Source organism: Podarcis vaucheri, assembly GCF_965113315.1.
Source record: "Podarcis vaucheri genome assembly, chromosome: 5".
Classification (NCBI taxonomy): domain Eukaryota; kingdom Metazoa; phylum Chordata; class Lepidosauria; order Squamata; family Lacertidae; genus Podarcis; species Podarcis vaucheri.
Window position 1 is genome coordinate 27,802,110 of NC_138763.1, and position 22,988 is coordinate 27,825,097.

Sequence of the window (22,988 nt, forward strand, 5' to 3'; positions counted from 1 at the left end):
ATATAGCTGTTTATGACTGATAACAAATCTGGAATTGGAATTTGTAAACATACTTTAAATATTTAAGCCCTTCCACTCTGTCATATGGCTGCTACTGTTACCACTTCAAAAGTTGTCTGAATGCCTTAATATGCTGCCACTCTGGGACACAGAAAAGCAAAGGAATAACATGAGGTCATTCCGTCTTGTGGTGGAAAAATGTTGTCTGGGAGATCATACTCTAGAGAGCATCTGGTTCCTGTCAGTGACTGAAAGTTCCTGCTACAACTTTGCAAAAAGGGAAAATGCCGCTCTGAGCCAGGCACCACTTTCTCCTCTCAGAGCATCCCCTATTTCACACTGTGCTTTAGGTCCAACTCTGGGGTTAGCCAGCTTGAATGGAGGGTTGTCTGGAGTACAAGCCAGCCATTTTCATTTATCCATTTTATATTTTTTGTTGAGAGCTGGAGAAACTCCAAGGCACACTTTTCACATTTATTCTGCCAAACTTTGGGGAAAAGCAAAACAGTGGGAGTCTTCATAAACCCACTGGGTAACATTATACAGCTTACTTAATAGGCTTCCTTCCCTGCAAAGTTCCTAAATACCTGCCGTTCCGCTTGGAGCAAAAGATGAGCTTTTGCCTTTCCTCCTGTAAATCAGCAACTTTTTGTTTCAGCTTTCTTTTGCAGTGAGATTATTTGCCTCTACGAAAAACACAGCATGTCAGTCAACCTTACCTGTGTAATAGCTACCTATTTTCCCATGTGTTTAAGCTTTCTGAGAACTGCATGAGAGACCATAGCCCCTGCCATCATATGGGAGTGGGGGAAGTAGTTACCAGGGAAAGGTCCTTTTCCTTGATTGTGCCTCCACTCTAGAACATATTCTCCAGAGAGGCTCCCTTGGCACCCACCTGCCAATTTATATTCTTTCTTGTGCTTTCTTTTCTGTTCTGTTTTTAAGCAAGAAGATGCTATTTGTAGTATATTTTTGGAGCAACCAAAGGCAGCGTATACATTGTAATAAATCAATTGATGAATTATTTCTGACTTTGATTCTGAAGCAAATAATCAATATAGCCTTGTATACTTGATTGATGGTATGTCAGTTCCTTGCTATAGAGACAGAAATAACACTTCACTTCTGAATTCTATATATATAGATAGATAGAATTATGTATGTAATTCTATACATGCATATGTAATTATGTATATGTATATACATACATAAATATGTATGTGTCCCAAATCTCAAATCAGCATTCTTTTTTTCTTTTTTCTTTTTAATTTTCAAATTTTGAAATAACATTTTTTTTACACACACATACACTTGTTTACATTAAAACCATAATGCATGTCAATACATTTATGGGGTTCCCTGAACCCCTGTACTTCTTTCTACCCCTCCCATGGCTTCCAAAATTTTCCTTCCTTTTTTGCTGCATCTAATTGCATTTATCTAACTTATTACATTTCCATTTTTATCCTTTATCGTTTTAAATTGCAAGTGCTATATCAATCCTGCTAATGTTTTTAAATGTTTATAGTGATCTTTAATATAGTCTATAAAGTTATGCCATTCTGTGCTGAATTTATTGTCCTCTTGGTGCCTCAAATCTGCTGATTTGAGGCACCAAGAGGACAATAAATTCAGCAAAGAATGGCATAACTTTATAACACGTTCTGGATTAATCCAATGTGTGCAGATGCAGCTCAAAAGTCAGTGCCCTCTATCTTGAACATACCTTCGCCTTCAGAGAAGGCATTGTTGTTGTTGTTTTTCTGTGAAAAATAGCTTGCTATGGTTTCCAGCAGGAATGGGTAACCTGTTGCGCTCCAGATATTGTGGATTCCAGCTCCCATCAGTCAGGAAAGCAAATTCTCAAGGGCAATGGGAGTTGCAGTGCAATAACATTTTGAGGCACCAATCTAGACAATACTTTTCAATACCAGGTGCTGAGTTCCTCATCCCTGATTCACAATATTTAAAACCTAAGTGTGGAGATTGTTGCTGCTGCTGTTGTTCATCTCTATAATCGTTCCAAGGTGATACACAATAAAATAGCAGGGAAAACTTGTAAAAGCTTTATCTTTCTATGTAAAAGGGTTCTGTGCATTTTCACACAGGTTTCAGTCCTGTCAGGGAAATGGAGACAGGCTACAGCAATAATTTATTCCACTACAATACTGAATTCTGACAGTCTGGCTCTATATAAAGGACTTCAAGTACACCATTTCAGAAACGTGTTCCTGAGTTTGCAGATGACACCAGTATTGCAGCTGAAGGAAGGATAGATTTTCAAACTAAAATATCATGTTTCAAGTCTATGAGTGAAATCAATATTGTTTTGCTAGCTAAGCTTCCCTCTTCTCCTACCAACAAAGGATTTCTTTTTTAAAAAAGAAAGTGTAAAGGCCAGAAAATACATCGCCAAATCACATCATAACTTCTGAGCAAGGCATTCCTTTGGCAGTGGAACTTTACCATGGCCAGTGTGGCTTTTTTATATGATCCACTACTGTCATGTTGCCAGTGGTTTTAATTCAGATTAGGTAACCCTGAAAAACTTTTCTTCACACATTGCTCTAACAGGGCTTCATTATACAGTACTTCTTTGACTTGATTGGAATGAATTTTTGGTTTCCCCCACCCTTCAGGAAATACATTGCATTTACAGAACAGTGGTGCCTCAGGTTACAAACACTTCGGGTTACAGACTCTGCTAACCCTGAAGTTAAGAACTTTACCTCAGGATGAGAACAGAAATCACACGGTGGCAGCAGGAGGCCCCATTAGCTAAAGTGGTACCTCAGGTTTAGAACGGTTTCAGGTTAAGAATGGACCTCCAGAATGAATTAAGTTCGTAACCAGAGATATTCCTTTTCTTTATATCTTTCAACTCTTCAGAGAATGCTAATGCTCCTTGGGACATTTTTTTAGGTCTGCTATGTTTTGCTAAGCATTTATCTGCTTCAACAGTTGTAAACCTTCTGAAGGATCATCTTATACATTTCCTACAGGCCCAATTCTGCACCTGTCTATCAGATTTTTATCCCAGTTTTCTCCAAAAGCAGAAGGCTGCATGCTTGGGTACCTTCACCCATTTCAAAACTACCTTTTTAGACAGGTTGGGATAAAAACAGTGACTTGCTCAAGTTAGGCTTTATGGTTGTGTAGCCATTCAAATGAGGGTTTCCTTGGGTCTAGTCTGACACCCCTGCCCACATCACATTGTTTTTCTTTGTTCTTTTCAGGCCACATTAGACTTTCGGGGGAGCCATGACTGTCACAGTGGTATAATAGTCCTTTAAATGTAAGGCACAGATGTTCAGACATAGGCCCCTTGTTCTGTGATCCAAGGTCCCCCCTCCTCTTTTGAACCCATCACCATCTGATTCTATAGTAAGCAGATTGATATCCAAGCATAATGTCTGGTGGAAGGGCCCCACACCGTGAGGAGTGGCCTTGCTGTCTTGCATTGGTTCTGTCTCCTTGAATGCTCTGCTCACTTAGATGTTGTTGGACTTGTTAGATCAGCACTGTGTTAATGGCCCTCAGGAGTTGTAGCACTGCCAAGGAGAAGTAGGGCCCTTAAGCCTTTCCTAAGTGTTTCTATTCCTCCAGTGGCAGTTCAATGTCCCCCACCCCCCACCCCCAGGAGAGAGAGCTTGGCCAGAACTAGACAGAATAACATGCAGTTGTAGCCAAAGGACAAGCATAACTTGCATCTGTAGCTCACAGATGTCTGAAATGTAACTCTACCTACTTTGGTACAATGACATCATCCTTTTATGCAGATCGGCAATACTTCCAGCTTAAACATAAAAGGAGTTAACAAAAAGTAAGAGGACTTCATAATTTAAAAAAGCAGTCTGGTAGTATGAGGAGAAAAATAATAATATTTTGCAATGCAAAGTTCTGCCTGACGCTGCTGTAAAGCTTCTGTCACTGAAATGCAGCCAGACCATGATCCTGTGCCTGCTGTTTTTCACATAACCTGTCTTTAAACATAATTTGACATGCTCATTTCAAATCCTTTTCTTGCTCAGTCCTCCACTCCTGTTCTTGGGAAAGCCCCATTGAAGAGGTATTGTTTTCCTTTGTGATGCCTAGAATGTCTCATTTCCTGGAGAAATGCTTCCTGGCTCCTTCTCTACCATCAGAGCTGGTTGTGGATTCAACAAACATTGCCAGCACTTTTATATAATTTTATAATGAATTGATTTTAGAATGCTGTATTATTTTACTGTTGTTAGCCGCTCTGAGCCCGGCTTTGGCTGGGGAGGGTGGGACAAAAATAAATAAATAAATTAATAATAATAATAATAATAATAATAAGAAGAAGAAGAAGAAGAAGAAGAAGAAGAAGTAGAAGTTGCTGTCCTAGAAAGTATAGGTCTCTCCCTCCCTAGGCTGAGTTGGCCCCATGGATGAGGTTTCCTTCTCTTGCCTCTGTTGGACTAGCTGTCTGGGAAGTCTATATAGAAGAAAGCAACAAAAAAAGAAGAAAAAGGACACCTTGTGTTCTTCAGATGTTTTGGTTTCCAACTCTCATAGTCTGTAACCAGTGGCAATGTTCACTGGGGCTGATGGGAGTTACAGTGCAAAACATCTGGCACGCACCAGGCTGATAATGGAGGAAACCAAGGTATGGCAGCAGCAAGAAATTATAGGGTTGTGGAGAAGATGACAAGCAGAACATAAAATGAAGAATACTGTACAGTGGTACCTCAGTTTTCTAAAGTCTCCGTTGACGAACATTTCAGAACTCGAACGCCAAAAACCCAGAAGTAAATGTTTCCGTTTTCGAATGTGTCTTGGAAGTCGAACGGGCATTGTATTTTTCTCAATTTTCTCTGTAAATTTGCAGACTGCCCTTTGTGCCTCGGTTTTCAAATGTTTCAGAAGTCAAATGGTCTTCTGGAACAGATTACGTTTGAAAGTTTAGTAGAGAAGAAACCTGTTTGAGTGCATATTCATGACTGCAAAAAGAACGAAAAGAACAAGGCATTCTTTTTCTTCCCCTCACGTGGTTTAAAACTGCCAAATGACAAGGACCTCTACAGCTTATGCATTTGTGGTAGTCACTCTCTGGAGAGAGACTGGAGGAGAAAGGGAGCTGGGGAGACAAGGAGGGGAAGGACAGAAGCAGCCAAGATCTTGGACTGCTGAATTACCAGATGCAGGAGAATACAGTTTGGCAAGCTTGTGGTCGGGGAGAGGAAAATGAAAGGAGGCATAAGTCTTCTTTATTCCCTGGTAATGGATCCGTGTGTCCAGAAAATATTTGAAGTGCTGTATAGGGAGAACTAGAGACAACCTGGAATGAAACTTATTTTTGGGGGGAGGGGGACCCTGTCATAAGAGAGTGCAGAAGCGCACATGTAACACCAAGCTGTAAAACAGTGTTATTAAAATCCAAAAGAGCAATTCTGTTCTCTTAAGCTTTCCAAAGGCCATTAAAATAGGTGCAGCTGAACATGTAATCCAGTAGCATTGGATGTCATGACTGAGCTAAGTAACTTTCAGAAAGGCAAGTAGTCTGTGTTTTATTGACTTGTGAGTTTTATTAACTGTGTTTGCAAAGAAGGTAGACATTGGATGAAAAGGGCATGGTGATGGCAGAATAGAGATTTGCCTGAGTGGAATCAAGTCAATAATTGCTCCGGTTCCTAGACAAAGGCCTCATTGAGTTAATGAATTTGCAGTGCAATGATTCCAACAGGGGCTCATTCATTGTTAGCCCTTTTCATGGTTTTATACAGAAAGCAGGGGTTTCTTTTTGCAAACCGTGTGTGTTGTGACAGAGCCCTGTGTCTTAAGACCTGCGGTAGCGTCTATAATAACCTTGTTCTACTGAAAGTTGGCATGCCAAAGCCAACATATCGGTTTTCTTCCAGGGAACATGCGTTGGCAAAGGAAGAACACAACAAGTGATTGTTATAAACCACCTTAATGAAAGCAGCCCATTTTGCACTCTGCTGCCCTTTTGTATTGGTATCAATCCTTGTCAAAGGACCATAGTAATGCTTTGTATATACTGAATGCTGCACTGCTAAAACATTGCTTCTCAAATATATGTCTCCAGTTAGTTGTAAAATCTCAGCAGCATCAGCAAAAATACCATAGTTTGTGATATCATGCGGTACAACATTCAGCATGTTACATCCTAAACAAGCTATTTCTGCAGAGGAATCAGCAGTGAGCCTCAGTCTCTGAAAAACTGTTTGTGAACGGGTATTGCCAGCTGTGAATATTATCACTGATGTTTGGAACTGGTGTGTAAAAGTACAACCATGACAGAGCAGACAGATTTGGGAATTTGTAATCACTCACAAGGCGGTGGTATTTTATGCAGGCACTTAAAGAGCAAGCAATCTGATACAAAAAAACAAAACAAAAACCCCAGACACTAGCCGAGGCTTCCTCAACCTCGGCCTTCCAGATGTTTTGGGACTACAATTCCCATCATCCCTGACCACTGGTGCTGCTATCTAGGGATCATGGGAGTCGTAGGCCAAAAACATCTGGAGGGCCGAGGCTGAGGAAGTCTGCACTAGCCCCTTTCAGGCACCCCATTTGTGTACAAAACTGACATGAGAGCAGGAACGAAACGAGCTAAGAGAAAGGCACGTTTGGCAAAGCTTCACCATGATCAACTCCCGTCCTGAAATCTATGTCCCCACCGTGGAAGGATGTGTGGATCCAGAATCAGCCTCCACAGTCACTTGTGGACTCACTGTTAAAACCGTGTTTATGGAAGACAATCTAACTTGGCTACAAGTGATCACCAAAGAAGAAGAAAATAGGTGAAAGTGAGAAGTTCAGGGAAAGATCAAAGAAGATTATTTAACAACAACCATTACTGTGGGGGTATGCACTCTCATTAAGTTGAGATCCTGTAGCACCCTGCTTGTGGTTAACACTTAGCTGGAATGAAATATTCAACGCAGCAATAGAGAAATTAAAATAATAATTTATTTGTCAGACAAATAAATGAGAGACACAGTGGTATATGGTTACCAATGCTCTGCCCTTCCAGCCCTGATGGCCAGCACTTATATTCCCTCAGTCCAGCCCCCTTGCTCCTCCTTTGGCTGTCTCTGTCCAATCAGCCTGGTTGAAATTCCTATTGGCTGTTTACTAGAACCAATCATAAAAGATACCTTTTATGGGAGACAAAGAGCTATATTTCCTTCTATCTATAAATGGCAAACAAGTAGCCATATATCTTACATTTACCTCGACCAGGCACCTTAATTAACAGATTATCTTTGCCCTATTGCCCTATTCACTCCAGAACAGATGGCTAAAGCAGATGGCTTATCTTAAGCAGAGGTCAGAGATCTTGGGTTCACCTTCTCACACACCATCTATGAAATAAGAATCTAACATAAGAATCTAACATTTCTTACTTTCTAAATCCTTTGCATAATTACATTTAAGCCAATATATTTAATACATAACATATATAGATTTTTAGAAGAAAAGGAACTTAGAGAACTTAGAGAATTTAGCTTTTACTAAGTTCTCTGAAGCTTCAAAGCAGCTTCAGAGAGAAGCCTCTTTCCTTAGCCAGCTGCTGTTCCCATTAGCTCTTGCCCTTTTTAACCTTATGAAAATATGACTCAAGTCTTCTGTTAAACAATAAAACTTACTATTTACCAACTCTTAATTGTGTTTTTGCATCTTGATTGTATTCTGTAATTTGTATGGTCAGTGTGACCTTTTGCTCCTAGCCTGTAATTTCCTTTTACAACCCTGAGGCACTTGCTTAAACAGGGGCCCTTAAACAGGAAGATAAACAGCTGCCAGCACCTAGGCAGCTGCTTTATGCCTGGCATGAGAGAATGAGAGATACAAACATTTACAAATATATTTTTAAAGCTCATTTTAAAAATGCAGGTCTTCATCAGATGCCTCAATCCTCTTCATACAAAGGTGAAGAGTGAAATTCATTTCTCTTCAGTGATAAATAAATATTATTAAAATCAACCTAGCAGCTATAGCTTTAAGACAGGGGTGGGGAACCTGAAGTCCTGAGGCTTTGCATAATTTCAATAGCTCTCTGCAAGTGATTGATAGGCAAGGTGGAAGAGTGGGAGGGAGAGAGACAAGGAAGGGAGAGAAGTGGCTGTTAGAAAGAAAATGGAGGGAAGTGGAAGGGGGCAGAGAAGGAGAAAGAGTGGACCAGCCCACTTCCGACTGGCTTTGGCCTTTTCTGTTGAGAGCCACATTGCCTTAGCAGAAAGGAGATGCTGCAGAAAATAATGAAAGGAGGTGCTCAACAGAAAATAGCGCTTTCCCACTCCTGCATTTAAGACAAATATGTAAAAACAAAACAATATCGTTAAATGGATGGAAAAGTTTGGGGCTAAGCTTAATCACATTAATGACCGTTATGCTGACTCCTAAGGTTAAAATGACTGTGAAAGAACATTCTGTTAGAATGATTTTGCTTATCGGTTCTTAAAAGTTCCTTCATAAAATTTGGAAAGAGGCACACAGGGGTGGCTCTCCTAAATTTGTTGCAGCTGCCTATTGCCGTCTTCTAGATTTACAAGGCATTCTTACAAGAAAACGAATGTTTTCATAGAATCATAGAATCATAGAATCATAGAGTTGGAAGAGACCACAAGGGCCATCGAGTCCAACCCCCTGCCAAGCAGGAAACACCATCAGAGCACTCCTGACATATGGATGTCAAGCCTCTGCTTAAAGACCTCCAAAAAAGGAGACTCCACCACACTCCTTGGCAGCAAATTCCACTGTCAAACAGCTCTTACTGTCAGGAAGTTCTTCCTAATGTTTAGGTGGAATCTTCCTTCTTGTAGTTTGGATCCATTGCTCCGTGTCCGCTTCTCCGGAGCAGCAGAAAACAACCTTTCTCCCTCCTCTATGTGACATCCTTTTATATATTTGAACATGGCTATCATATCACCCCTTAACCTCCTCTTCTCCAGGCTAAACATGCCCAGCTCCCTTAGCCGTTCCTCATAAGGCATCGTTTCCAGGCCTTTGACCATTTTGGTTGCCCTCCTCTGGACACGTTCCAGTTTGTCAGTGTCCTTCTTGAATTGTGGTGCCCAGAACTGGACACAGTACTCCAGGTGTGGTCTGACCAGAGCAGAATACAGTGGCACTACTACTTCCCTTGATCTAGATGCTATACTCCTATTGATTCAGCCCAGAATTGCATTGGCTTTTTTAGCTGCCGCGTCACACTGTTGGCTCATGTCAAGTTTGTGGTCAACCAAGACTCCTAGATCCTTTTCACATGTACTGCTCTCAAGCCAGGTGTCACCCATCTTGTATTTGTGCCTCTCATTTTTTTTGCCCAAGTGCAATACTTTACATTTCTCCCTGTTAAAGTTCATCTTGTTTGTTTTGGCCCAGTTCTCTAATCTGTCAAGGTCGTTTTGAAGTGTGATCCTGTCCTCTGGGGTGTTAGCCACCCCTCCCAGTTTGGTGTCATCTGCAAATTTGATCAGGATGCCCTTGAACGTTTAACAGCAACTCCGACTGATAAGTAGTCAGAAGATGAGTCCGACCGGTAATTAAAACCTTCTCTAAAACTGATGCGGAGCTCAAAGTGGTGCTTCCTCTCACGGCACCATCTTGCCACAACATATTAAAAACACTGGGATGAATGCAGATGCTGGGATGAATGCAAGTTAGTTGATTCAATGTGACCCATGTTTAATGAGTGAAGTACCCATGGCTTGCATTGTCCAGATTGCAGTAGGAACTTACATAGCCTGCATCAAACCAATTTAACAATGTAATCTCAAACTGTGGTAGCATCACGGTAAACGCCCTGTTTGTTGTGTTATTCAGGTCCAAAAAGAAGGCATCTTAGTGAATCTGTGGCTTTGTCAGGTCTTTGAATTGAAAATAATAATAATAAAAAACCTTACAGTTTCTGAGACAAGACCACAAATGTTTCTTAGGACTTCTACTATGTCAAGTACAGGTGTGGAGAACACAGATAATTTGGCCTATTTTTCTTTTTCCACTTCACCATATCTTTTGAATAGAAACCAGTTTCTAGAGTACAAAGCTCACTTAATTTAAAACAAACTTGGAAGAAGAAAAATGGCTTCTAATTGGTTCTTTCTGGCTGTCCCTGTGGTTGCCCTAAACCTCATCTAGAAGACTGAGGTAATAGTTGGCTGTTAATTTTTAGGGCATAGACAAACAGCTGGTGTTCTCCACATGTTGTTGCGCTACAACTTCCAAGGACCCTGACTATTGGTGAAGCTGGCAAGGATTAATGAGAGAGAGAGAGAGAGAGAGAGAAAGAGAGGGCGCACCACATTGGCTATTCCTGGTGTAGTGTATAGGTAGTAGTAGCAATAATAATTTTATTATTTATATCCCAATATGTTGCTTCTTGTGGAGGCTCATCTGTGCTCACTGCAGGAAACTAGACTTGCATTCTTCAGTGTGCCTTGTGTAAGTCGAAGGAAACTGGTTTTGTTGTGTGGTGACGAAAGGAAGAACTGAAGAAAGGGCATCCAGCGACGGTATTCTGGGAAATGATACATGACGAGAAAATTGGTTTTCTGGAAGTACATTTTATGTTGTGTGAAAGCTCAAATATAATGCACAAAATATCATGTCAATAAAATGGAATAAACTGCAGTATGAATGCAGCCCAAGTGAATGGTATGGTGACAATTAGCCAGATTTTCGGAGTAAATGAATTGTATGCATCTCTTTGAGGTTGCATGCATCATCTTTTCTAAATAATAAAATATGCACATGAAATAACTTTTTGAAAATGAGATTTATTCTAATTGTGTGTGTGTGTGTGTGTGTCTGTCTGTCTGTCTGTCTGTCTGTGCGTGTGTACACTCACTAACTCCTGTTTTGAATGTCTATGTTAAGCCTAGAAATTCCCTTAATGGTCATCCTTTTATCCCTCCAAACTTCAGCTATGATGTTATATTTGCTGGGGGACCTGAAGAGTTGTTAAAGAAGTTCCAGCAAGCTAATCACAAGGTAGTGTTTGCAGCAGATGGATTGATATGGCCTGATAAACGACTAGCAGACAAGTACCCTGTTGTTCGCAGTGGAAAACGGTACCTTAATGCAGGAGGTAGGTAGCTTCGTAAAAACTGTTTGATTTATTTCACAATATTTATTTAATGCTTGATCGTAATGAAACTTCAAAAATGGTTCTTCTTTAGTGCTGAGGTTGTTCCTACTGCTTCTGGAGAGTCTGTGGCAGTTGCCAAGCCCAGAGTTCAGTTGGCAGAGCATGAGACTCCAGATCATGGGTTTGACTCCCACATTGGGCAAAAAGATTCCTGCACTGCGTGTCGAGATCTCCAAGCCACCCCATAAATAAATCACAATTCACACAGAATTTTTGTTTAAAGATTTTGGCATAATTTTGGCCACAACTTTATTAAAATACATAAACGTGAGTGGTTGCTTAGGCATTGGTTCCGACTATCTGTCCCCGGCCAGGGACAGAATTGACTCTCAGAATCCAGCAAAAGCCAGTAAGGGAAAACAATATTGGGGAGAAAATGGATCTGAGCCCCAGGCCTTCACCTCTCTTCATGCTCCCAGGGGCTTGCGTGGCCCCAGACCGGGGATTCGGATAAAAGCATGGCGAGCCCCTGGATTCCTTTAACACAATTCCCTTGCAGCAGCAGCATTGGAGGGGCAGGCACTGCCAACCACATCCCCTCCACCAACCAAAAATTAACCAATGTCTAACCACAACCTTACAAGTTGTGACGATTTGCTACGCAGTAGGCAAAAACCAAATGGCACCAGCCAATCTGCCAAATGGACAAAATTCCTACCAGGCCCCTGCCCCAGAAGCAGATGACCCCATGACAGGCATAGCAAGGTCAAACGCAACAGCCCTAAATTAGGGAGGGTGGGCGATCCGATGCACACAGCAAAAGAGACTGAAAAAAGCTGCATGTCAAGAATATATAACCTTCGGGTCAACCCTCTAAATGGTAACATCAAAATCTCCCCAACAACCCAAATTGGCCCAATCACAGTCATGGCCATCCAAATGGTCCCACCCAGGAACCAAGAGGGGGTGTCCTGTTAGACCCCACTGCAACACGTGCTTTCCATGAAGGAGAACACGCTTTGCAGGAGGTTGGACTAGGTGATCCTAGTTGTCCCTTCCAGCGCTACAATTCTGTGATTCTATATTCCAGATTCCACCCACTTTGAAAACTAGATGTTTTCTATTTATCCAGGGCAGGACTTATCTAGCAGCTAATGAACTCTGACATACTCTTACACTTTGATGCCATTCTTAAAGCTCTCCATGTCATGTTGGACTAGAACTCACATCACTCCTGACTCCATGCTAGCTGGAGTTGGAGCCTAACATTATCTGGAAGACCACAGATTCCACACCACTTCTCCTCCTCCTCCTCCTTAATTTATTTATATTTTCAAATTTATATATTTCATTAATTTTACAATCATTTTTACATTTCAAAGTTTGACTTCCTTCCCTCTTTTTCTGCAGTTCCTTAAATTTATTTTTTAATACCTTCTGCATATCCAACTACATTTAATTTGCTCATTTGATTATCTACTTTAAATGGATACTCTTATGAAACTGCAGGTTATTACATTAATCCTGCCAATGTTTTTATCTGCTTGCAATTTATCTGTAAATATTCAATAAACCATTTCCATTCTTTTATAAAAAGTTTGCTATCTGGATTTCTTACTCTTCCAGTAAGTTTCACCATTTCTGCATATTCCATACGTTTTTGTATCCATTCTTCCTTTGCTGGGACTTCTGCTTCTTTCCATTTTGGGGCGAGTAGCATTCTTGCCGCTGTAGTAGCATACATATAGTATGCTATTTAGGTAGTTCTGTCTCTATAGTTCCCAAAAGGAAAGCTTCTGATTGTTGTCGTTTTTTACAAAGGTTATTTTGAACATCCTTTTCAATTCATTATATATCATTTCCCAGTATGCTTTAACCTTACTGCAAGACCACCACATATGATAAAAAGAACCTTCTTTCTCTTTACATTTCCAACACTTCTTTGATTTAGATTTATACATTTTTGTTAGTTCACTCGGTGTTAGATACCAATGATATATCATTTTTATATCATTTACGTGCTGTAAATTTTATATCCATATTCCACAATTGTTCTCATGCTTCCATGTCTATATTATGACTGATATCTATTGCCCAGTGTATCATTGAGGATTTTACTTGCTCATTGACAACACTTCTTAGAAGGCCTAAGCAGCCACAAAGGAGGGGCCCCGAGTGAAGATGCATAGCATTGCATCTGTTGCAAAATGAAAGCCAAATCTTAAATGCAATGACAGACGGAAGAATCCACGCATTCTCTCCCCCCCCCGTCTGAATTGTCACTCAGAATAAATTAATAAATCAGATCCACGCCTGGAATACAGTGGTGCCCCGCAAGACGAATGCCTCGCAAGACGAAAAACTTGCTAGACGAAAGAGTTTTCCGTTTTTTGAGTCGTTCCGCAAGACGAATTTCCCTATGGGCTTGCTTCGCAAGACGAAACGTCTTGCGAGTTCTTGCGAGTTTGTTTCCTTTTTCTTAAAGCCGCTAAGCCGTTAATAGCCGCTAAGCCGCTAAGCTGTTAATAGCCGCTAAGCCGCTAATAGCCGTGCTTCACAAGACGAAAAAACCGCAAGACGAAGAGACTCGCGGAACGGATTAATTTCGTCTTGCGAAGCACCACTGTAGCTCTTTTTTTCTAGGCATATGGAGGAAATCTAAAGAAAGCACAGAGATTCAGATAATTTGTACCAAGGCAAATCTCTGGTCATAAATGAATGGGGAAACTTCGCATAGTTTCATCTACTGGGACTTCCTGAAGTCAGATGTTAGGTGCAGGCAGCTCATTTTCAAGTGGAAACAGTGATGTCTTTATTTAGTTCAATCTATGGTCTCTTTCAGGATTTATTGGATATTCTCCAGCTGTAAACAGTATTGTGCAACAATGGAACCTCCAAGATAACGATGACGATCAGCTTTTTTATACAAAAATCTATATCGACCAATTAAAGAGGGTATGTTGAACCACTTTATGAATCATTTTTATGACTCCTGGAGTTCATCAGCTTTGCACACAATTGTGAAAAATGAGTGATGAACCAAGCTGAAATTCTGGCTATGTTTAGGTCACTTGAAAGAATAATTCTATCTTCTATAAATATCCTATATTAGCTCAAATGGCATCTACAAACAAGAAGGTTTGGATGCAGGGTTTTGGATTTTTCGTTGGGATGGAATTCTTTTTTCCAATGATGACTGTGCATGTTCAGTGGCCAGGTGGAATGCTGGCAGGTTATGTGTGGGGGTTTTGCATATGGGAGTATTCTGGAAAAGGACCTGCTCAATGGGAACCTGGACAAGAACTCTCTTCACTGTAACATTTTGTTGTAGGTTTGATGTGTTTAGTTTCATGCTGTCATCCTCCTAAATTAGAGGTGGTTTCTCTAAGGACTTTTGGACATACAGTGGTATCTCAGGTTAAGTACTTAATTCATTCTGGAGGTCCATACTTAACCTGAAACTGTTCTAAACCTGAAGCACCACTTTAGCTAATGGGGCCTCCTGCTGCTGCCGCACCACCAGAGCACAATTTCAGTTCTCATCCTGAAGCAAAGTTCTTAACCTGAAACACTATTTCTGGGTTAACAGAGTCTGTAACCTGAAGCGTATGTAACCTGAAGCGTATGTAACCTGAGGTACCACTGTACAGGAAATAAACTCCTGCACAATTCCAGTATTACATGGGTTTTGTATTGATTTTAGTGGATATTTTAGCAGATCTTTGGGTGAGAATTCTATTGCAGTGGTCCCTTTGAAGAACATGGCTTGCTGCTCGTTCTCTTTTTTCAAAGCAAGGCACAAACAAGAAAGTCAATATGTATAGCAGCAGCATCTGAAGTCACCCAAATTGTTCTGTATATATCCTGGTATCTTTCCAATTTTTCTTTATTTCAAGCTGTTAATGTATTAGTGTCATTTGGCAGCTCCTCTCCTAAACCACTGACTCATCATTCTTTGAGAAGTCATGGACTTAATTTGCTTGGCTTACAAAACAGAAAGCAAGCCTTTGTTTGTAGGATGATAGAAACTGTTGGCTAAACGAATCGTATGTTCTTGACGAGGGACAGATCTGTATGACACGCTGAACTATGAAGATATATGAGAGATTGGGAAACATCTGGCATAAGAATTAAGGATATTAAAATGAATTGTCAGTGAAAACATGCAGTCATGTTTTCAGATAGTTTACATTTGTCAAGATGGTTAGAATTCAGTTTGTACAGTGGTACCTCAGGTTACATACACTTCAGGTTACATACGCTTCAGGTTACAGACTCCGTTAACCCAGAAATATTGCTTCAGGTTAAGAACTTTGCTTCAGGATGAGAACAGAAATTGTGCTCCAGCGGCGTGGCAGCAGCAGGAGGCCCCATTAGCTAAAGTGGTGCTTCAGGTTAAGAACAGTTTCAGGTTAAGTACGGACCTCCAGAACAAATTAAGTACTTAACCCGAGGTACCACTGTACTGCCCTTGATTTTATAATGCCTCATTTAGCATATTTTATATACTTACATTTTAGGAACACATTAATATCACGTTGGATCACAAGTGCAACATTTTCCAGACTCTAAATGGAGCAGTTGGTATGTATTTTGAAGTGTCTATTGAGTGATGAAGGATATGCCTCTCAGATTTCTTCCTTGCCATTTCTGCATTAGCTATTATATAATACAATACATCCAAGGGGCTTTCTGTACATTTATACTTCATATGGAATTAACATCAAGTGGCAATCGGTTACAGGCCCCCTGGCTTATGTGTTCTTTCATTGGCTTCCCAGTGGGAGAACTGACTGGCCAACTGGAAGATCATGCAGTTATCTGAACGTTGGATCACTCCTCATCCCAGAAAAAAATAAAACCTAGAAAGATATCCCAGCCTTTTTCTCCCCACAATAGAAGTAGGCAAAGGAGAGGGAGAGAGGTAGCAGGAAGAAAGTCTGCCTCCACTGTTTCCAGAACAGCCCTGAGGGGAAAAGATTGTATCTGGACAGGCCCTGACTTACAACAAGTGTTGGGAAATGCTAACCCAGTTCCTCTGAGGAAGCAGGGGGTCCCATTGTCATAAATATGATCTTGGGATAGGAATAATAATGATATGTCAAACAAACAAACAGAATATTGTGGTTCTTATTTGGCAACTGGAAATGTTCCTAGTGAACGTAGAAATTAACAGCCTGTGGATCGTAGGCTGAAATGACAGGAAATATGGAGATCTTTTTTTAAAAAAAATGGATGCTCGGGGAAATGCAAAGAATGCTGTGAGAGTCTTGTTTGAGTAAACTACAGATGATGTATCTTTAACTTCCTGGTGGGCTGCAGATGAAGTGCTCCTGAAATTTGAAGATGGAAGAGCCAGAGCGAGAAATTCACTGTATGACACTTTGCCAGTCACTCTCCATGGAAACGGCCCAACCAAAGTGAGTGACGGTGACTTTGTTTCAGCTAAGTTTTTTATTTATTTAATGATACTGCGATACTAGCAGCCTACTGAGGATGCGTTGGCAGTGGCAGTAGGGCAGAATTATCGCATTCTGTTTCACCCCTGGTTTCCACTCCTTTAAGTTGAGTGAGTATGACAGCAGAGCCTTGTGGAACTGGCCTTTAATTGAAAAGTACAGAAACAAGATTTTATCATATTGCTGAATTAATTAGGGCTGTTTATTTCCACCTCCCAATTGTAGCTTAATCTCAATTACTTTGGAAATTATATCCCTAATGGATGGACCCGTGAAACTGGATGTGGTGCCTGTGATACAGATTTATTAGACTTCGCCACACTTGATGTAAGTATCTGTTGCATGCGGCTGAAATCTTTCAATGTTGAGCTACATATTGATCGTCATGGCATTGTCTACCTCCTTGTGCACCTGGAATGTTGCTCCAGCTTCTCCCTCCTTGCTTTTATCAACCCTTCCCATCCTGCTACCACCTACCTTTCCCTCATCTTCACAGTTTTCTTCCAGGCCCTTCATGCCCATATTTAGTTTTGGTCTGAATCACTTAATGCTTCACAGTTTCCAGATGTTTATATAAAGTGTCTGGTACAGCGGTAGAAACATATTGTTTTTGTCTTTTTGGCACATGTTTGTGCAGGTTACAGTACATTCTTGGTCTTCATTGATTCAGATAATAGAGTATACGAAATGTTTTTCCTGGCACTGACAGCTAGTCATGATTCAAAGTATCATTTTGGGGGGGGGGGAAATAGCTGACAAAGCTTTTTTGCACTCACTCAAAGAGAAACAACTGCTAGCTGACATTTCATAGACATCATCAAATCTTACACCACATATGCAACCATCAGGATTCTTACTGGCTAATTGGATCGTTAAGCTTATTGGCTATGCGTTTGCAGTCCACTTTAATTTCTGGCAGCAGTTCTTCCATCAGTGTCAGGGGTAAGATAACTTATGAATGCCATCTGGGTCAGCTACTTTGGCAGGCTACCATAGTCTTCAGGAAAAACCCCTGATCCCATAAGAACTTTAGAACTCTAGGAAACTATTTCCATTGTTCAAAATTCTCAGTGAGTTTTCCCACCCCATCTTTCACACCCTACCCCTTAGTTATTATATTATATATTCTGATTACATGATTAATACACTTATATACAGCCTGAGAAGGGTCAGAGCTCAGTGGTAGAACATCTGCTTGTTTTCAGGAATATGGGTATGCAGCATAAAACTTACTAATTTCTCAGACAGCATTTTGCTCACTTATATCAGGAGGAATTTCATGGATTCTTATTGTATCATTTCATTTCAGCTATTAGTATCTCAAAACAGCAATTAAAAGTGTATTCAGACTTATAACTTGTGTAAAACTGGAGGTTATTTCCCAAGATATATAATATGGATCATTTTGATTAAATGTAAGATTGTTCATACTTTTTTAAACTTTAAAGTAAAAGCTTTTTGTGGTTTTCTTTTATTTTTGCGCACTTTTATTTTTAGGAGACTCCAACAGTAACAATTGGTGTTTTCATTGAACAACCAACTCCTTTCCTGCCTAAGTTTCTAGACAGATTGTTGACTTTGGACTATGCAAAGGAAAAAATTACCCTCTTCATTCACAATAATGTAAGTACTTTAGGTGGTAATTGAACAGTTACATTTGTAAATTAGTTAATGAAGTTGGTCTAGTTATGTAGATTGACAACAAAGTTAAGTTCTTAAACATTTAAATGGATCTCTTATTACAGAAAAATAATGTGTGTGTACATATATGTATACACATACATGTATGTACATGCACACATGTTCAGAATAAAATTTCATCAACAGCATGTTAACTTCTCCATTCTTTCTCAGTTCAGTACTGTTTATAAGACATGCAGCTATGCCACCACGACTTAAACTACTTGTTCTTTTGGTTCTTGAAAGTGGTGGAATTACACTATCTACCAATAAATATTAAATAGCTCCTCCAAATATTTTTTAAGGGCAGCTGTTAAAGCTCCTGTGTTTTGGCATCTATAAGTATAACCAGAGGGGGAATGTTGGTGTGTGTTGGGGGTATAGCTCCTCACTTGTGAAAGAGCATTTTATCTGGTCTGCTCATTGTGTGGCCTCTAGATGCTTTTCTCCCATTTATTTTCCAGTATACCTTCAGATCTGAAAGTTTCCCTCTTTCTTTCTCTCTCTGCTGCCCCCCTTCTTTTTATACCATGGATAGGGAACCAATGGCCCACAGGCCTAATTTCCTATGAGGCCATTTCCCACAAACCACGCCCACCTCTTCAACCCTTGATGTCCAATGGGAAGGAGGTAAAGGCACAACCTTTACTTTGAAGTCCATTTCCAAATGTTTTCAGTAGAAGACAAGGATCTCTGCCCAATGGGTTAAAATGGTTCCTCATCTCTTGCTTATCCCTTCCATTTAACTTCACTGTCACCTATTCCTCATAGAAAGTATACAGTGGTACCTCAGGTTACATACGCTTCAGGTTACATACGCTTCAGGTTACAGACTCCGCTAACCCAGAAATAGTGCTTCAGGTTAATAACTTTGCTTCAGGATGAGAACAGAAATCATCCTCCGGCGGCGCGGTGGCAGCAGGAGGCCCCATTATCTAAAGTGATGCTTCAGGTTAAGAACAGTTTCAGGTTAAGAACTGACCTCCAGAACGAATTAAGTACTTAACCCGAGGTACCACTGTAATTGCTGAGAAGTAGAGAAATGGGTTGCTGCAGCTGCACCATTCAAGTGTATGGCTGGATACTCCCATCTGATGACTTCTGGCACCTGCACCCATGCTGGGACAGTTTATCCACCTGGCAACAGCACACTTACATAGGGTTGACCTCAGCAATGTCCACCACCACACCCTGATGAGCAGTTAGTTCTGTGGAATTGATGTTTGCGTGTTGCCACACCTAAAAAAAGGTTGGTCCAGTGAAAGACCTTGCTTAGGTTACATCCCAATTTATTCATGAGCAAATAATGAATTATGGAGAACCGTTGCTATTCATTTTTACAAATGCAAACAATTATATATATACTGAGGCTTGCAACTCAAATAGAGTCACAAACCTGAAAACAAACAGTTTTATAAATTTATACCTGGCACAATTTCACATATTTTTAATTGGCTAACTAGTATGGATTTAGTGGTTCAGGGAAGGTACTGAAATAGTTTTATCCCCCCCCCCAAAAAACCTAGATTTTAGAGCTTATCCAATGAAACTGAATTTCCACAAGCAATGGGTCCACCCCTTTATCACTTTTTAACCACTCTGATTGATGTGTAAAAAGATAAGATCTCTCTAGCAGTGGCGTAGCGTGGGGGGTGCAGGGGGGCCGGCTGCACCGGCCGCAACATCTGAGGGTTAGGGTTACGGGGCGCAAATCCACGGGTTAGGGGGTTCAAATTACTTGCCTTGCCCCGGGTGCTGACAACCTACGCTACGTCACTGCTCTCTAGGAATAATAAATCCCAGTTAGGGAATATTTAATATGTAGTGTCACTCTATAGTATAGAAGGTAATGCCATGGGCAAAAGATCACAACCATATATTCTACATTAATTAACAAAAACTGGCTACAACCTTCCATTTCCACCCACCTTCTTTTAAGAATAAGAAAATCCAATACATTAACAGCTTAATGTTATGCATGTCTACTCAGATTTACTCCCATTGTGTTCAATGGGGCATACACTCAGGTTGAGCTGTTATAGGATTGTAGCCTAAGGAGTTAACACATCTGTAAAATAGCAGGAGTGACCTAAAATAGTAGTTGATCTTGGGCTTGTTTATTCTGCTGCTAAATTTCCAGTGTTATTTTTTACTGTGACGGTTCCTGCTGATTATCATAATATTTTTAGTAAGTGCTAACATCCAAGTTCAAAGTGGAACTTATTTGAGGAGAAATAATATTTAAAGAGGAACTCTGTAAAGGTGGACTGACTTTTTAGAATGATTGTTGCTCTTCTTATTTTTTCACCATCATTATAAAAATGAGTAGCTATATAAAATCACTTGTCAGAGATTTAGTTGTGTTATAGATGTGTTGCAGCTAAAACAAAGTATTTTAAAATATTATTTCCTCTAGCACCTCTTTTTCAGGTCTGGTATTTTCCTGTCGCTGGTCTGTGTGTTCTTCTGATTCTTTTTTTGCTTGCTAAAGAAAATACCGTATTTTTTCGTGTATAAGACTAGGTTGTTTTTTTTACCAAAAAGTTAGGTTTGAAATTGGGTCTCATTTTATACATGGGTAGTGCTGAGGGGTGTTTTCTTAATTTGGAGCCCCCCAAAATAGGGGGCATCTTATACACGGAAAAATATGGTATATCTTCCTCTCCTCTGGGTCTCTTTCTCTTACTGTTCCTGATTTCTGGTGTTCCAATCTGTGCGCATCTGTTTCAGTGTCCGAAGCAAGTCTATGCAACTAGCCTTACTTTGGACCTTGAACCAAATGTCCGTAGGTCAAGGATGTCCTTCTGCAGGAGGTATAGTGAAGGCACCTGCTATACCTCTATGGAGAACTTATACCACAGGCTAGTACTGGCCTGCTCTGTTGCATGTTTAATTTTTACATGGTATTACCGATTTCTCATTTATTAATTATTTCATTACTTTTTCAGGAAGTTCACCATGAAAGACATATCAAGACGTTTTGGGAAAAAGCCAAGCACATTTTCAAAATGATACAAATTGTGGGGCCTGAAGAATATCTGAGTCAAGCTGATGCAAGGAACATGGGAATGTAATTTTATTTTTAATGATTTATCTCCTCATATCTATATATGGACAGGAATGAAATGTGTAGATTTAGACAGGAAGATGTCTAATTAAAATGAACACACAACCAAATCATTGATGCAGTGGCCCCAACAATGTATTGTGTTTATGAGAAATTCCTGCTGCTTTCTTGTAGGGCTGTTGCTTGTTGGCAAAGATTTAATGATCCATCATTGAGACTTCCAACATATGTTTTTAGAGTGCTGAGACCAATAGTTCATGTTGAAACTCAGCAGATGTTGTAGATTATTCATCAGCCTCTCTGTTAAGATCATTATTTTATTTTTAGGTTTTTTTTTAAGAAGGTTGGCTAACTTCTTTTAAAATTCAACATCTAGCATTTACATTCAAGTAATGTAAAATAGTAATAGTAATAAAGCAGTTGTAAAAGGCATTTAAAAAGCAGAAAGACTAGCAATAAAAATAGGGAAACAACAGGTATAAAATAAATCATCTATTAGAAGTTCAGGATGATAAAACTGTCTTGATCTGGCACCAAGATACTAACAACATAGGCACCAGCTGTGTGCCTCTAGGGCAGGCATCCCCAAACTCGGCCCTTCAGCTGTTTGGGGACTACAATTCCCATCATCCCTAGGACCACTGGTCCTGTTAGCTAGGGATGATGGGAGTTGTAGTCCCAAAGCAGCTGGAGGACTGAGTTGGGGGGTGCCTGCTCTAGGGAAACTGGTCCAGAACTGGTCCGCACCACCAACCCCCCCTCCCCAAACTACTCTCTCCAATCTCTACCCATCTCTAACAGTGTTGTGTGGGCTGCTCTGCTCAGATGTTCATAAGTAAGGCACCTGTTACCATGCTTGTGAGCTGTGGTTTTGTTATTTCCAAGCATTCACTGGCCTGCACACCTTGATCCCGTGAATTCTTGCTGCCTCTCCCAAGGCCCAGACACTTGCCTCTGGAACGTGAGAAGCTAGTTGCAATTCTAGCAGAGGTGGACGCTGCCACGTCTCAACAGAGTGTCTTTTTGCTGTGGAGTGGGGCTGCATCCTGGGAAAAAAATCTATGTGGCTTTCACTCCCAAACAACCTTTCCACTGAACAGAATAGCTCCCTCATCATTGTATGACCTGCAACATATGTTTGGGATGATAACATACAGCTGGTTCCTCTTTCATTGAAAGGTTGCACCACAGGGGGGGGGGAAGATCCAGCTGTTATAAATTATGAAAGTTCTGGGAACGAGAATGTTCATAGCCTTCAGAATGATCTATGTTCAATAGCTTTTATAATCAGATCCCGGTATCACATCTCTTTGTCTCTCGCGCACATACATGCACACTGGATTGGCCATTGACTTTAACAGCCGTTTAATATCACATTTTATTTTCCAACAGAATTCCCTGGTATTAAACTAGCCAGCTATCTACGTCAGTATTTTGTTAACACCCACAGCTTAGCTGCAATAGGGTCATCTAGTCTAATTCCCTGCAATGCAGGAATCATTTTGCCCAAAGTGGGGCTCAAGTCCATGGCCCTCCCAACTGAGCTATTGGGTGAGGCTCCAGTCCAATAGTAAAACAGTAAACTAGGGTTATGTTTACCACTTACCTACCTGTCTGTCATGTGGGGGATAATATTGTGAACAGAAATTAGAGCTGTACATAGAGGACAATGGTTGTATTAATATGTAGTTTATATTTG

General features: G+C 40.4%; 1 protein-coding gene across 2 annotated transcripts in view; it reads left to right on the plus strand.

Moving 5' to 3' along the window:
- Positions 1-22,988, plus strand: part of PLOD2 (procollagen-lysine,2-oxoglutarate 5-dioxygenase 2) — a 61,724-nt gene that overhangs the window by 23,695 nt on the left and 15,041 nt on the right. For both annotated transcript variants that reach the window (XM_082224131.1, XM_082224132.1), the window contains exons 4-10: positions 10,920-11,083; positions 13,926-14,038; positions 15,604-15,667; positions 16,406-16,503; positions 16,768-16,869; positions 18,040-18,165; positions 21,171-21,292. In XM_082224131.1, the coding sequence (XP_082080257.1) occupies positions 10,920-11,083; positions 13,926-14,038; positions 15,604-15,667; positions 16,406-16,503; positions 16,768-16,869; positions 18,040-18,165; positions 21,171-21,292 (789 nt within the window). The remainder of the gene's footprint in view (positions 1-10,919; positions 11,084-13,925; positions 14,039-15,603; positions 15,668-16,405; positions 16,504-16,767; positions 16,870-18,039; positions 18,166-21,170; positions 21,293-22,988) is intronic.